The 17,513-nt window shown below is 38.8% G+C and overlaps 1 protein-coding gene across 6 annotated transcripts in view; it reads right to left on the reverse strand.

Moving 5' to 3' along the window:
• Positions 1–17,513, reverse strand: part of LOC145674980 (putative Na(+)/H(+) antiporter nhx-9) — a 148,893-nt gene that overhangs the window by 110,690 nt on the left and 20,690 nt on the right. For all 6 annotated transcript variants that reach the window (XM_081745308.1, XM_081745307.1, XM_081745306.1 and 3 more), the window contains exon 3: positions 10,995–11,251. In XM_081745308.1, coding sequence (XP_081601434.1) covers positions 10,995–11,251 — 257 coding nt within the window. The remainder of the gene's footprint in view (positions 1–10,994; positions 11,252–17,513) is intronic.

Raw genomic sequence — 17,513 nt, forward strand, 5'->3', positions numbered from 1 at the left:
TGGGGACCTTCACCTCTCTGTCTCTGCTTGCAGTGGAGCATTGGAAGATTCCTTATCACAACACTCGCCAAGCTTGCAGTGGAGCATTGAGTGTCCTACTTCTCACGTAGCTTCCTTAGCAAAAATTCCTTCCCGAGACCATCAGGTCGAAGAAACACCTACTTTTATTCAAACACTACTGTAATTTGCTCTACAAACACCTGCACAGGCAGAACTTTATAATATCCTTCGAATCTTGAATTCATATTATATATATATATATATATAAGAAAACTTTTTGTCGCCTTCTATTACCGTCCTCGTTCTCTAGGATTCAATATTGGAACTGGGATAGAAGTAAATTTCTACAGTTTTCGATTTTAGCAAAGAGATAAGGATGTTGGTGGATGGAAACTATTGTTGAGAAGCTGACTCGTTCTGTAAGAAAAATGAGATGAAATGAAATCTTTCAGTTTTACGCACTACGGTTATGCCGGCTAGGCTAAAGGAGGTGGTGATGATGAGAAATGAATGCAATGGCGGAATGAATAAGATGGGAGGAAACGGGAAAACCGCCAGAAAACCCACGAGCACAATGTTTGTGCACCACAAAGTCCATACGGCGCAAGCTGGGATCGAACCAGGGACCCCAAGCACCGGAGGTGAACGCTGTACCACTGAGTCACCGCGGTCCCCTCGTTCTGTAAGACTTTCATATCTATGCATAGAATAATTTGGAAGTTTGAAAGTAATAAATAACGAAGTAGAAAAATTATATTATTCAAACTTGTTTCAATTTACTAGATGAAAAATAAAGAATATAGAACTGAGCTTTACGTTTATATTAAAAAAAATAATAAAAAACTCCAACTCCCTGCCTTATCTGCTTCGGAATGAACAGACAAGTTAATGTAGTTGAAATCTTCGTTAATGCAATGTTTTTGAAAGCTTAAGTCAGAGTAGGAAAGTTTCCAAAAGTTTATGATGGATTTTGAAGAAGCAAATTTAAAGCGTTTTCCTGATTAAATCTTAAAGTTTCCAAACTAAGATAACAAGGATAGAAGAAAGAAATCGAGTCAAGTTGAAAAAAAAAAAAAAAAAAGTCCATTACGAAAACAAAAATGTATTTTTAAAATCGTTCTATTGCGCTCTTTGCTGTTCACAATTTCTTGTAACTTTCTTTTAATTAACATGGATAGAAATATTCTGAACTCTATGAAAAATTAAGTAACTACAGTCCGAGGGAGTTACACTGAGTGCCCAATTACTAGCATTACTGTGATAATTCTCTTACGAGAAAATTTTTAGTCTCACATTTGTAGCAATGGAATACTGGTGACAATTGCTAAGCTTCAAAGCGAAATTAAAGATAAAGCAGCTGCTTCTTTCTCTGTTCTTTATATTTTTAAAGAAATGCTTTAATTCTCGTAGAAGTGGCCTGATAAGTATGCAAAGATTGTCTGATGCACACATACATAATGTAAGTTTAGAGTGCCACGGTTATGCGCCGAGCCTAAAGAAGACGCTGATGAGATGGATTACATACAGGATTAGGATTGAGATTTCTGGGCTTTCGGCATCTATGGCCATGTTAGTCCCTTACGTATGAGGCATGACGTCCCTCTGTGATCACTATCCGAGGAAGGAAAAGTGAGGAAGCGTCCTAGGACGTGTGTGTTAGGTATCATTGTGGCATTTGCCTGGTGTGAATGAGAAAAACCCAGGAAAACCTCACTCATGATGGCTGGCCTGAAAAGGCTTTTACACTCTTTTGACCGAGTGTCCCCACCGGGTATTGAACCCGGGACCGCTCGCACCAGAGATGGATTATAATGGTGGAATGACGAAAGTGAGAGAAACAGGAACAGCCAGAGAAAAACCACGTACACGAAGTTTGCCTAACACCGACTCGGCGGGATTTACGATCGGATCAATAATCCCAGGCGAACGCTGTACCGCTGGATTTCCACGAATCCTAGTACACAGATTCTGTTCATGTTCTTATTCACGAAGTTTCGATTAAGTAAAAGCATAAGATGCCAGCTAAGGATCTCATCGAATTTATTTTGTATTTTAGCTCTCCCACCTTGAATGATTCGCTTAATTTCTCCACAAGACTTGGATGTACGTCAGTTACAATTGACACATTCTCTGTTTCCTCTATGAATTCCTTTATATATGACATATAGAGCTATTGTACACTCGTTACTTGGTATAATTGTCAAATATTCCGTTTGAAACTTTTCTCATAGCTGAAAATCAAAACTAATGCAAATTATCTTTGTCAGTTACTTAGATATTCATGATATCCGTACATGGCGACGTTCACGTTAAAAATTACAGTACGGGTACCGGTATAGATGTATCTATTTGATAAGGGGATTTTGAGGCGATTGTAATACTTTTGTTAAGCCATTATTGTCAGTAAATCAAACGTTACGCTGATCAATGACGAATAAAAGATTTCAATATTAGTAATTTAATGGGTTGCATTCACCATGTGGGCTGGAGTCATAGGCGGAGCTATGGGGGGCATAGGGGCATTGCGCCCCCAACTTTTTAACAAAAATACAACATGACACCTATGAAATCCTTCAATTCTCATTTCTATTTACTGAGCCCCCAGCAGACAAAAGGTCTGCTCCCCAGGAGACAATTCCTAACTCCGCCCATGGCTGAAATATTAACTACTAAAAGCACAGGGTAAACATTGAAAGAACACAGTAACGCTGTTTCTCAGTTCTGTGCAGTGTTCGTAGGCTTCCTTAAGAAAATTTCCTTAGATTGACACAATTTTTTTCCTTTACCTATCAAAGTGTCCAATTCCTATGACAGAAATTCCAAGAAAAGATTAATTTAGCTATATTAAAAGAAATGCCAACCATATTTATCTTATTTATTTGCTTTTTGCTTGTAGTTTTTACTGTCTCCCTTCACTTTTTTTTATAAAAAATACACCCAACTAGCAGTAATTTGCATAACTAGCGCAAATTATGATACTTTGAACATACACACAAATTATATACAAACTATTGCTATTATATTGGTTTATTTCTGAATAACAAACAAAAATTTAAGCATTTGTAATGGTCAATCTGTCAGCGCTAGAATTTCCCTGGATTTTTCACGTTTTAGCGAAAAAATCCCATATTCCCTTTATGCTAAATTTACCTATGAAATTTCCCGAGATCAGGAAAACTTCCTTCAAACTACGAACTGTGTCAAACCGGTAACAGCGTTAACCGCACAACAAAATCTTTGGTGTTGAAATTACAGCAAAGTTTTAGTCATGCTGTGACCACTGACCTAGGTTAAAATTGTGTTGTGTTAATACCTTTATATTATTGTATTATTGTTCGACTCTCGAAAAGATTTGAAAATTATTATTATTATTATTATTATTATTATTATTATTATTATTATTATTATTATTATTATTATTATTATTATTATTATTATTATTAAATTGCACTCAGTGCTTTTAGTGTGTCAAATTTCTTTATATTACCTTACCCTTAAAGAATTTTATTCTTTCCCCTCCATCTTATAAAGGTATTGTTTTTAAACATTTCTCTCACAAATATTGTTTACCTTTTAGTCTTCATTCAATATTTTGGAATAAATTACTTACAGGGCCATAACTTGTAGGAGGCAGGTAGGCCATCTACCCCCCTCCCAAGAGACCTCTCCACCGTTACAAGGGGCCCATTTTAAGACAAAATTTTCTTACACCATATGTGATATGAACACGAAATTATAAAAGAAGCATCAAACAGGTTTACTACATTACATAAACAAAACAGCACACAAAAGGTAAATAAACAAAAATGAGTCGTGGCCCATTTCAGTAAAAAAAAAAAAAATGTCTACTATTAAGGGCCCTAGAATTAATATAATATATGGCTTTGAGGTTTGTCAATATTGTCTCCTTAATTAGTCATGTACGGGAGGGCCCAAATACGCATATTAATGCTTGCCCGCCCCCAGAAAAAACCTAAGCTACGGCGCTGATTTCTTACTATTAATTAAATGTGTGAACTACATAATCGTGCGAATTTTTTTAAAAAAATATGTGAACTTACATATTTATTTTCTAAGAATATTTTAAAACACTTACAAAGGTTCACTGAAACAATTTGCAAAAGGATATATGAATGCTACTCGTACAATTGATGGTAGATTTGTCAGTTAATAATTGTTTGACTTGGCACAAGCTTCAAAGTATTTTATTGATAATCAGTGGCGTATTTAGGGGGGTGGCTTCCGGGCTTAAGCCCCCCCCCCCCCGAAATTTTACTTAGTATAGTAAAGTAAATGAAATATCTTGCAGAATTTTCACATTTCCAGGCAAATCCCCCCCTCGAAAGTTAGCAAAGCCCCTCCCGAAACAAAATCGTAAATACGCCACTGTTGATAATAGTAACGTTTTAACCAAGGATGTTATAAATAGAGGATCTGCCCATATGTATCTTCATCCTATTAAATCGGTGAAGCCAAAAGGCAACCGAGCATCGGCACATCTGATTGGCTACTCTCGTTTCTACCATCGTCTGATTGGCTACTTTCGTTTTCGCCATGATTGTTGGCTCAAAACATTGCGATCCTATTGGGCAGAGTGGGCAGAGTAGGGGTGGCGAAACTGTGGCGTATGGCTTCAAGATTTTGTTGTAAGGGCAGATCCTCTATTTTATAAGATCCTTGGTTTTAACGCGATTAAAAACTATATTCTCCCGTTTAGCTCTTTTTTAAAAATTATTTTATCTTCTTTAGCAATTTCTTGAAGTCTGTTAGTGTTTTTCAAATAAAAACATTTTGTTTTCTGCTTTGGTGCTTTTTAAAGTGGATTAATACTTTTTTTAAACTTTATTTTAAGTTTAAAAATTTTCATCTTTTTGTTACTTCAGTAGTTTAGGTAGGTATGTAAACTAAAGGTATGGCAACAGCTATCTATAAAATAGGTTGGCCTACGAAACATGCGTGAACAATGTATTTTCTTCAAATCGGTCTACACCAGGGACATATGTCCATTAAGGCTATAATGCTAAGACTACCCAAATACTTTGGCATCAGTCTCAAATGACGATTTTACACATTCACACAATGAATTTTATTAATATTGATTAATTTTATAATGCGTTGTTTAAATATCAATCAAGTGGTAATAGATTTTGAAGTAGAGTTCCTGAAATAATGCATTGAAGGCTATTTTCTCCGTAGCCTTTAGTTCTTATGGAATCAAATAAACTGTCTGGCGACAGGCACTCCCATATTGCTCTCAGCAGATGAAAACTATTTAAGAAATACAAAAATTCAACACGATGCAAAGAAAGTGGACGAATACGAAACAGTGTTTCTTTCAGAAAATATGTTCTGGGGACCACACTTAGGATTTCGGAGGAACGTTGCTGGTACTATTCTATTTATTATTATATTATAGACGTATTATTTTGGTCTCCTTCGGGGGGCAATGTCAGAGCTCTGGGGGGGGGGAGGGAAAGAAACACTGATACGAACGCTGACCAAGCTGATTAACGATGTTCGGGAAGATAAGCAACAGACGTGGTCTTGTAAACCCATAGAAACAGAACATAGAACGAAAAGACTATGAAAAAAGTAGCATGTCGGATTTAGTAAAAAATCCTGACGAAAAAAGAACAATAAAAATGTGTTATTATGAATAGTATTAACACATTAAAGGACTTTATTCCGTATTGGTTTGCGTCATCGCAACGCAAAATTTGCATTTCAGTTTGTGACAATCGACATAGCAATTATAATTGAATGTTGAATTTTATGTGATGCATTGCGTTGCGATCTATAAATTTGGCAAACACGGATACAGAATGAGGCCCCAGGAGAGGTATATTCTGTTTTTATTACTTCCGATGTAAAAATAGCTATTTCCGTAAAAGCATATATAGTAAAATTTATTGTGTGCTGATATACTACCGGTACTGTTTTGTGTTAGTTGAGTTTGTTCCTCTAGACAAACTTATATTCTGGTGCCTTAACTTATATTCTGGTGAGAGTTTTATTCTGGTAACACTGTGATTTCTATGGATGGCAATACTGGAAATTCTTCAGGTTCATATTTTCTGTTGTAGAATAGCATTATCTATGATTGTGGTAACTTGCATTTCATTATCTCCTTTCACTTATGCAAAACAAGCAAAAGAAAAATGGTAAATGTTGTGGTGTCCGAAGATTCGCATTATATGGGACCATGTGTAAAGAATGTTCTTTTAAAGAAAAGAGAATGACCAAAATTCGTGTAAGTATGCCTTTTCGTGTAATTATATATATATATATATATATATATATATATATATATACTGGTCGAATTGAGAATCTCGTTTTTCCAAAGTCAGTTAAAAAAGTTAGAAAAAATGTCGAGAAAGACAGTGAAAACAGTTCTAGAATAAACTGTCACTAGTAATCGAATTGAACACTACGTCATTAGACGGACGCCCTACTTTCTAATAAAATTTAGTTCCGCATCTGATGAGAACAGCTACCCTTAAGAAAAGCATACGATGACTTCTTCTCTTAAGTTAATTTTCGAGGACCATTCAGTCCTGAAGCTGGAATTGAACCAAATCTAACGACTTCGCCTACACACACATTACATCAATTGAGTTTCTGCTGAACACGACTGCAGTTATCTCTTTCTCGTTCACGTAACGTAATTTAAGCTGAAATTTAGATTGTCCAATTAAGATAACTTCTTTAGAGCTATAAATAAAAGATGGGTATTTTTTAAAAGATACTTAAATTTATCCATACATTTTCCATTTTTAAAGAGTAGATTAAAATATTTTCTGTTGGCTAAGAACAGAAGTTGTCAATGGGCAGCTTTCAGTGAAGGCGGATTGGATCTTCGGGTTCCATACAGCACAGAGTTAGTTAGCTAGCTGAATTTTTTTTAATTTCATTAACTTGCTCTCTATCAGTTATAGAATACCAGAAAATATTCTGTACAGTCAAATGGAAGAAGTGTTGTTAGCACATCCGTCATTACTAATGCCTTCGTAGATTTCGGTTACAGCATTCAATTCTTAACTTAAGTAGCTATACCCAATTCTCTCACATGTTTTTGTAATGTTATATGCATATGTGTTTTCGAGTTCGATGTCTCATGTTGAAAAGAAAAAGCAAATTGTCATAGTAACTCTGCCTTAATATGACACACACACACATACATTCATATATATTGTAAAATTATCCCTGGGGCAGGGGGTAGGCAGAGCCGGTAGTGGGAAAAGATTCCAGACACATAATTTTACTCTACCACTCTGCCTGTGAAGGGGTAGGCAGAGCTTGGTAGAGTAAAGTTATGTGTTTGGAATCTTTTCCCCACTACCGGTGTTATTATAAAATCTACTATAAACAGTGTTGTACAAGAATAGTACAATAACGTAATTTCACTAATACAAGGTAAAGAGAGATGAACCAAGCTCTAAGTAGGATTATCACAGAGCTCCGCAGCAAGCTAGGTAGAGTGGATTAGGAACCCCCAACACTCCGAAGCAAGCAGAGGGAGGGTTAAGAGCCATAGAGTTCCGTTTAAGCTAACTAACTGAGGCTGGGAATCCCGACAGAGATTCGAAGCAAGCTAAGCGGGAGGAAAGGCCTAGAGTTCCGAAGCAAACTAGAGCCTTTGGGTTAGGTATCTCCTTCACTGTAAGAAATGTGTTGAAACAACACAAAATGACTACCACTTTAGCGGGTTACTTGTGTGTTAATTTAGCACCAAGCGCATCGCCTTCTGAGCATTTCAGAAATAAGTCGTTACTACCTGAGAAAATTTGCATTGGCAGCTTTGCGAAATATATTTAACACTTGTGCCAGGTAACGAATAATGTTCTATGTTTCCTATTATCGATCACAATAATATTGTTGTAAACCTGTGAAACGTCTGGTAACAGTTACATAAGCAACGATTCTGCCATCTTCTGTTCATACGTGCTAACACACAAGAATAACAAATAAAGATGGGAGCACTGCTATTTGTGTAACTGTTGTCAGATGATTCACATGTTTACAACAATATTATTGTGACCGATTACAGAAGACATAGAATGTTATTAGTCACTTACCAAAAATGCGAAATATATTTCGCAAAGCTTTACTCATACCAAACAGTAAAAAACAATGCAGATACTCACAGCGAGTAACTAGGTATTTTTGATATGCTCTGAAGGCGATGTCTTGGTGTCGCTAAAGTGGTAGTCATTTTGTGTTATTTCAACACCTCATTTTTTGCTGTGTAGAGCTCAAGGCAAGCTAAAGGTAAGGTGGCCAATCGCATACTAGTGACTGTCCATAGAATCCTCTCCTTTATATAGGCGCTCAGGGAGCGGTGGCGCTGCTGTTTCCTCGTTATTATGCGATTGTAGTTGCAGGTGACGTCTCAGTCGTCTGCAACTTGCAGTATTCGAGCGTAAGGCGTAGTACTTTATCGTAAAATGCATGTAATTGTTGTTTATAAATAGGAACCAGGGGCGGATCCAGGACCGACTTCTGGGGGGGCGGTGGGTTGTCATACTGCTACTTTTAAGGGCTGCAAACTTTGGGATTTATATATATATAAAATAAGAAAGTATCGTCTTCTGGGGGGTGATCGCCCCCCCTGGATCCGCCCCTGGTAGGAACACATATAGAATGGCTTGTAAACACAAGCACATGGCACATTACAATATTATATATATATATAATGGTTAGTAGCCGTGTAACGGCATGCCATGCCCTCAAATTGTGGATCAAACAGAAGACCTCTAGATGTAGAGGTTAGCTGCGAATATATTGAATAAACAGTTGCGAACAGGCAAGAAATGTTCTTCCAGCTTGGAGGTTTGACGTGAGGCAAACAACCTCATTCTACAAAAAGCTATTTGTTCAGAAACATTCACAGAGGTCTCGAACCAGAATTAACAAATTGGCACGACCTCAGCAAAGTAAAATGGACTTGAGATTTGAAACGTGGAATATTAAATGTCTCTAAGGTAGACGCGTTAAAATTTGTAACAAGTGAGTTAGAGAAATATAGGATGGACCTAGTAGAAGCTCAGGAAGTTACCTGGTAAATAATGGAAGCAGTGCAGTCCGGAAATTTTACGTTCTTTTACGGTGAAGGAAATAAAAATCACGAACTACGTACACGGCTTTTCCTTTACAAACGAATAATATCAGCAATTAAATGGTTTGTATTAGTTAATGATAGATTTTCTTTTATTATTCTTAAGGGTTGGTGGTGTGACATTGTTTTAAATGTAGCTACATGCCCCAACAGAACATTTACGATATAAAGAACATTTTTTAAGGAGAATTGACCAACTCCCGCAATACCATACGAAAATTCTATTAGGGGATTTCAATGCAAAGATAAGAGGAGAGGATATTTCCAAACTTATTATTAGGAGATTATAGGGAATGACACTCTGCATAAGGAAAGTAATGACAAAAGCGTTAGACTCGTGAACTTGGAAACCACCAAAAACCTTTTTGTGAAGAGTACAAAATTCTCCACATCGCGACGTTCATAAATATACACTCACCGGACAAAAAATTAGTCACCCCTCAAGAATTCGTGAACAGCGGCAATTCATTGCGTGTAACATCACCTCTGGCTTTGATAACCGCCTGAATTTGGTTTGGAAGCGAGTCCACAAGGGTTTGCAGGTATGTCACATCCAGTTGAAGCCACTCGTTCAGGATTTGCTTGCGCAAATCCGCCAAACTGCGTGGATGCCTATTTCGGCGTTTTACCCGCTGTTCCAACATGTCCCACAGATTCTCGATGGGGTTTAAGTCTGGTGACTTTGCAGGCCAATCTAGATGGAAGAGGGTTCAGGAGTTTTCATCATACCACGCACAAATTGTTCCAACCCTAAGAACTTTGCTGTTGTTGTCTTGAAAAATAGGAGTATCCACAGCATACTAATCATGATGATGTTGACTGAAAGGCAACACTTGCTCATCCAGAATGTTCAAATACACATGCTGGTTCATTGTAGTGGTGACCTCAGCAAGTGGGCTCAATTCATGATAAGAAAAACACCCCCAAAACATCACAGACCCACCTCCGGCTTGAACATGCACTTGCACACATTCAGGATGAAAGGCTTCATGTGGCCTTCGGTGCACTCGACGACGTGCGTCATTCGAATACAAGCAAAAACGTGATTCGTCAGACCACATTACCTTCCGCCAGTCAGCTACTGTCCACGTTTGGTGATTTCTGGCCCATTGAAGACGCGCAGCTTTATATGCCTGTGTGAACAATGGCCCCTTGCGAGGTGCCCGACTCTAAATGTTCAATGCATGCAGTTCCCGTCGTAATGTTCTTTCGCTAACAGGTTGGGATGGACCTGCTTTCACTGTCTGCAGCAATTCCTGTCGGGTTTGGAACCGATTTTCATTCACAAGCCGAGAAACGCGTCTCCGGTCTCTTTCAGTCATTATCTTCTTCCGACCACAATTCTGACGCTGTTTCGTGGCCACGTGTATGACACCACTGCTTGTACACGCGTTGAACAGTACGTTGCGAAACACCAACAAATCCAGCAACTTCCCTCACCGTATGGCCATGGGCACGGCCAAACACAATTGCCCCTTTTTGCCACTCTATTACATCGTTACCTTTACCCATTTTGACGGACACTGTCCACTTGCAACACACTTGTCTCACTGACTGAAGCTGCCTTATGGTTCCGTAGAGGCAGTGCGCGCACAGTTGTGCACGTGACTAGACTGCTGCGCCATCTGTACAGGCTTTACGATTCATCTCTCCTTCTGCACAAGGGTGACTAATTTTTTGTCCAGTGAGTATTTGGATCTCATTAGATAGAAGAGAGTTTAGTGTCTCTTCCTATTTTGAAGTCGATTTATTAGAAAATTTGCTTTAAACACTCATGTTTATGTGCAATTAGAGTTAACTACCCTAATCCACGCCATCTAAAACTTCACAACTTCATTGTGTTTTAGCAAAAAAAAAAAAATACTATTATTATACTTACGCAAGAATTCCTGACATGTGGAAAATCTCCGCATTGAGGTACGATAGATAGGCCATGACAAAGACGAAGATAGGCTCGATGACCCTCACTTGGTGCGTGAATCTTGTAACAAAGCCAGTGAGGAATCCCCATAAGACGCCGATAATAACGCCTCCTAACGCCACCACAAAGAACGATGCAACACCTGATAGAACGTCCGTGTACAGGATATTCGAAGGTCCCATTTTTGTGTACGCCTCAAACATGTGGTACAGCACCTGAAAAAGAAAGCAAAAAGCAATTAGAAGAGCGATTTCTAATTTAATGTTACGTGAAGTCAGAGTTACTGCTTCCCTTCTCTGTAAACCACATGGGAAGGAGAAGGAGCAGTAGGAAAGTTGGTGTTACGAGAAAGAAATGGTTACTGCGAATACGAACGTTTTCCGATGGTTTTGCAACCATTCTACACGTACCCTGCCAACACTTGTTTATTACATTCTCCTACCTTCCTTTGCTATAGTGTTTCTCTCTGTTATTTCACTTTTTCTACAATACTTCTACGTCACACATCGGATAGTTGAGAATAACTGAATTACAATAGCTAACTGTTCCATGAATGTTTTCATGGAAGATTATACATCACCTTAAGTATTGAGAGCTCCCTCGTGGCTAAGCGGTTAAGTTACGCGCCTTTGGCGTGAGAGATCCCAGTTCGATTTAAGGCGGAAGCTCATATAAAAAAAAGTTCGGATTATACGATAAAACTGTAGGTCCACATCCCATGCTGAAAAGGACGCTAATCTGAAAATTAAATCATCGATAAGTGAAGCATGAATTTCAGGCATCATTTGTTTCCAGTGAGTTCCAAGATATGTTTTGTGTTGCTGTCCTTTAAGTATAACAATGCACGGAAGATATGTGATTTTCGTTTAAATTTCCTAAACGAACAACAACTTTAAAGAATAAATGCTGGGTGGGCCAGCAGTAGCCTCAGAGTTGATTTACTATATTCGTTTCCTGATGCCGTGACGAAATTACCTTGGAAGCAGAATTTCAGACTAAGAAAGTATAGTCAAATGGAGTTTGTCTTAGACTGTCAGATGACGTGAACAGGCATAACTGCGTGTACTGGGCTGAGACAATCTTCATGATGCCATCATTTCTCAACTGAACGAACCTGGAATCACAGTGTGGGATGCCTTGTCCAACAAATATGTTGTCGGACCAGTTTTCTTTGATGGAAACGTGGATAGGGAGAATTGCGTAGAAATCCTTCGTGACGTTAAAGTGCCACAACACAGCGTCAGAGCTAACTTCGTCGAACTGTTCTTTTAGCAAGATGAGGTGATTCTCCATTATGCATTGATACTAAAGAACTACATTAACCAAAGCTTTCTACAGCGTTTGTACGGAAGAAGGCATAACATCGAATGGCCACTACGTTCACCTGACCTAATCTTGATTGGATTTCTTTTATGCGGGAGAGTTGTAGTAAAGATCTAGGTTTACGAGAAAAATCCCTATAGAGTGCATTCCAGAGTCATTTGGAAGCAGAATACTAGACCAAACCATTTGGCGGAACGGCCCATTTCTGAGTCTAAGCCTGCTCCAGCGCCATCTGCTAGCGACTACCTGAACTACGTTCATCCTAGCGGCGGGCACGTAGTCAGTGCTCTGCAACGCCCTGCCCTAACAGGCGCATCAGGAGCTTTCTAGTAGCGATGGCCAGAACCGGTTCCTGGTGGATTCCGCTCTAGAAAATCCGGTTCCTGAACCGGTTTTTCTCGGATTCAGGTCTGAAACCGGTTCTGAAAACCGGATCTCCAAAAAACCGTTTGTCGCGGAACGGGAACTTTGTGGCCATCCCTACGCTATTCCCGAGCTGCTGGCAGGCTGCGAACAGTGTGCTAGATGAAATGGTGGAAGCGACAGGCAGACACCCACGCGGCGCCCGCTTGTGTCATTTGGCCTCAAAAAAACTCATTGGCTAAACAGGCAAACTGGCAAACTCATCTGGCTAAACACCCACTGGAGGACCAAAATTTTTTTTCTGGGGAGGCACAAGCGCGTGGTCCTCTTTGCAGTGTTTTGAAGGTGAACTTTGTGGCTCCTTTACGGGTCTTTGGGGGCTTTCGGATCCATAACTGGAACCGTTTCCTAAGATCCGGTTTTGGAACCAGGTTTTCGGATTCAGATCTTGAACCGGTTCCTAAGATTCGGTCTTGGAACCGAGTTTTCGCGACCGGTTCTAAAACCGGGTTTTCGAATCCAGGTCTGGAACCGGTTCCGGAACCGGAACTATGTGGCCATCCCTCTTTTCTAGACCTGCTGGCCGTCATGTCTTTCATTCACGTGACTTTCCAGTTTGCATCACGACGCTGCGTGGACGCCGAACATTGGGAAACACCGGCCGGGAAACGAACACGGGACCACGCGGACATGAATCCAACATTCTAACCACTAGATTACGGTGTTCCCGAGTTGATTTAACCACTAATTAATTTTAGAGGACTTTATCGTGGTTTCGAAACTAACTTGTTTTCTTTTTTTTTAATAATAATAATTAATCAATGTTTCCAAATTCATGATATATAAGTGGTCACTGATGACAGATATAAATAGATACCCTTCATAAAAATTTATTACAAGTGGCATTTCATTAATTATTTTTTAAAGTAAAATTAATATAATATTTTAATATAATTTTAATTTAATAGTATGACAGGCAGACACACACTATAGCTTAGTTGATTTTTTTTTTTTTTTTTTTTTTTTGTAAAGCTTCTAGCAATGTCAGAAATTAAAGTTCTGAAAACCCACAGCGCATTGCAATAAAGAATTCCACAGACGTTATATGATAACCGGAGGAATTCTGCTTTCCTTGATTCTTGTGACATAAGAAATAAAAGAAGAAATGGGCCATAAAACATCTATGGTTCACTGATCACATCAAGATCCCGTCTCAGAAACGAAATGGCCAGTCATAATACAAAGAATGTTACCAGAATATATATATATATATATACCAGGGCTTGAAAAAATGAACAAACTGGCTTAGTCTGCGATTAGTTACGCAGTAAAGTAACCAAAAAGCCACCCAGTTCGTTGGTATTAGATGCGAGAAAAGCAAGATTAAAAACGAAAGATATGTTACAAATTATAGTATCCTGTATCTACACGAAGTAAACGCACACAGAATACCGTCCATTCCGGTTTTGCTAAATTTTTTGTTCTCTACGCAATTTCACATAATTACAGCTATTATTATCAGCTTCTTTATGTGTATTTTTGGGCTGTTGTAATTTATATCGTTAATTTCACAACCTAATTTATTCTGTTCATTACAGGTAACACACTAATTTATTACACAATTGAGGTCTTTGATCGACTTTTCTAACTTGAATAACTCAACTAAACTAGAGCCATGCCATAGATAACCACCCAAATGGCGCATTGCTAACTAAATGACATTATTTCAGGCTTTTCTTTCTTAATTCAAATAGTTCCCCAGTTGTTTCATGATGTAGGATGAATTTTTAAAATCCCTAATCAACACTGAAAATCGTACTAGGAACCAGGGGTGTAACAGGATACCGACAGGGCTGCAAGGCTTAAGGGGCGTTTACTCCTAGTCGATTTATAATTGGTTCAGTTAAATTGAAGTTACTTTTGGCTCAGTGCAGAGATGGAGTGGGCCAATGGGTCGTGGGTCAATAGGACGTGACCCACAACCCACCACACACCGTGACCCACTCTGACCCATCGATCCACTACGATCTACCGACTCACTCTGCTCAGTGGATTGTAGACAGTATCTTCTGAACACTGGTGAATCAGTGTTTCTTCCAGACCTCTTTTTGGGGGGAACTGCCCTCCCGGAGCTCTAAAGTACCCCCCAGAGCAGATCAAAATAATGCGTTTATAATATAATAATAAACAGAATAGTATCAGCAGTGCCCCCCGGAATTTCTGAAAGAAACACTGCTGATGAATTTGTCTACGTTTTACTTTCAAGGCTTCCATTTTTATTCCTTTTCATTTGTTTCTATTTACTTACATGAGACCTCACATAGCCTCGCTGCTGAACGGGACGTTAAGCTCACTTACATGAGACGAGTATATCTAGGCGAAAAATGAACTTGAAGTACTTTTGGATATTGCAAGACAATTTAACAATATATGGGTAGAAATATAGACTATGAGAACAATAATATTGGAAATTGACAACACCTACGGAACAATTGTTGCGATATATAAAAGAATAAGGAAATGAACATAATTACAAGAAAAACATATATAGGTTAATTTAAAATGTTTAACAATTGTCGAGAAACTTTTGGATATTGATATTTGTACTTGAAATAATATCAATATTACTTACAATTGGCTTTGAAGACACAGTTGAATTGTACACATTTTTTTTTTTCCTTTACGTTTGCCTACTTTACCTTGATTTAAGACTTTCAAATTTCATCCTATTTTCCAGTCAAAAGTATCTGTAATAATTCATAAGAAAATAATTATCCGTATATGATAATTAAATTGAAAGTCATCGTAGTATGGCCCATAACAAACACTTTACCATTTTATATCGTAAAAGTCAGGTCCATCGGTATTGTAACAGAGCGGTTCTTGAGCGATTAACCGTAGAAATTTAAACTTCGATTAGTGATAATTTCACAGCCTTGTTTTATGACAAGTGTAAACTCTTTAGTCAATGGAGAGGAGGACGTGGATCATGGGTCAGAGTTCATGGCGATGGGGTTTAGTGCGTCGTGGGTCAGAGTAGATCACTGTGTGTGGTGGGTCAGTGGGTTAAGTTTTCGTTGACCCTCGCCATCTCTGTCTCTGTGAACTCTGCGAACAGAGCTTCGACTTAATTGCTCAACGATCGAACGCGACGAAACAACTATAAATTGAATTGAGACATTTGGTTCGGATCCCACGTTAAACTGTAGGTTCACCTCTCATATAGCCGTGATGGTAAACGGAATGCTGAACTCAAAACCAAATTCTAAATGCCTGTTCCGATGTCGTCTCGATTTATAAACGTCTGATTTGATCTCGCTCGGTACCACGCATACATTAATCATTCGGTGTTATTGTCAATCTATGTGCGAGTTAATGTCTGGTCTAGTAGCTAGTGCATAGTCCAGAGTAACATGGGTTCGATTTCCAGGAAAGCCTTAAAATTTGAATACATTACGCTTTAAACTCTAGATCCGCGTCTCATACAGCTTTCAAACTGACAACAAACACTAAACTCTAAACAACAAAATCCTCGTGATATTCATTCAGTAAGCATTATCAGTACGATGGCCCCGCATAACGTAGTCGCTAATACTCTCAGCTTCGGTGCGAGCGGACCCGAGTTCGATTCCCGGTGGGGGCACTCGGTCGAAAAAGTGGAAAACGGTGTTTCAGGGCAACCATCCTGAATAAAGTTTTCCCTCATTTACACCAGGCAAATGCCGGGATGGTACCTAACATATAGCTTCCAGGCCGCTTCCTTCCTTCCCCAATCCTTTCTTCCTTTCCTTTCCTCGGATAGTGTGATCGCTGAGGGACGTCATTCCTCGAATCGTGAAGGGCTACACGGCCTTAGATGACGAAAGCCCAGAAATCTAAATAAAAAAAAATCTTAAATCCATTTTCAATACGCTATTTTTAATGCCTCCCAAGTCATAAAAAGTTAAACTGTTGACCCAGTAGAGCAAGGGTCGTGAACGCATGACCGAACTTTCCACGGTTATGCTGTTTAGCTTAAGAAGCCTCATCCCGACGAAATTAAAATACCGCTAGTTTTACAGTAATTATGTGATATCTTTAAATAGATAAAAGATAATTGAAATTTGGAACAAGAGCGCCCTAGACAATATTATTTTACATGATAAACCGTTATCACGACTCGCTTATCTGCTTTCGATTTCGAGCCATTTTTAAAATCGGCATTTATTTTCGCGTTTCTAAACGGTGAAAACGGAAAGCCAGTAGGTGACTTGCAATAACGGTACCTCACGCAAAATAATATTGTCTAGGGCGCTCTTGTTCCATATTTCGATTATCTAAATGGAAGATATCACATAATTACTGTAAAATTACCGGTATTTTAATTTCGCCGAAAGACTGAGGCCTCTTAAAGGAGACGGACGATTAATGAAACTGAATGATTGTGGAACAATTAGTGGATTAAGAATATGAGAGAAAAGGCAGAGTGGAGACAATACGCGGACGCGATGCTGTCTTATCACAAAATTCACATGACTTGAGATCTAACCGAGCACTCCTTGCATTAAAGCTGAGCGCTCTGCCCACTATTTCAGTTAATTGAGCCATGTCCCGCTTACTGACTCGCAAATGCCATTAAAATTGTTAATATAGCATACAGTTAACATTAGGAATTACATTTCTGAACTTTCGGCAGCTATGTTAGCCCGTCACGTATGACGGAGTTGTCCTTCAGCGATCACACCGCCCAGGAAACGGAGAAGGGAGGAAGCGGCCTGGGGATATAATTAATATGAAATCTTTAAGTTTTGC

The sequence above is a fragment of the Thermobia domestica genome, chromosome 18, assembly GCF_964235325.1.
Source record: "Thermobia domestica chromosome 18, izTheDome1.hap1.1, whole genome shotgun sequence".
Classification (NCBI taxonomy): domain Eukaryota; kingdom Metazoa; phylum Arthropoda; class Insecta; order Zygentoma; family Lepismatidae; genus Thermobia; species Thermobia domestica.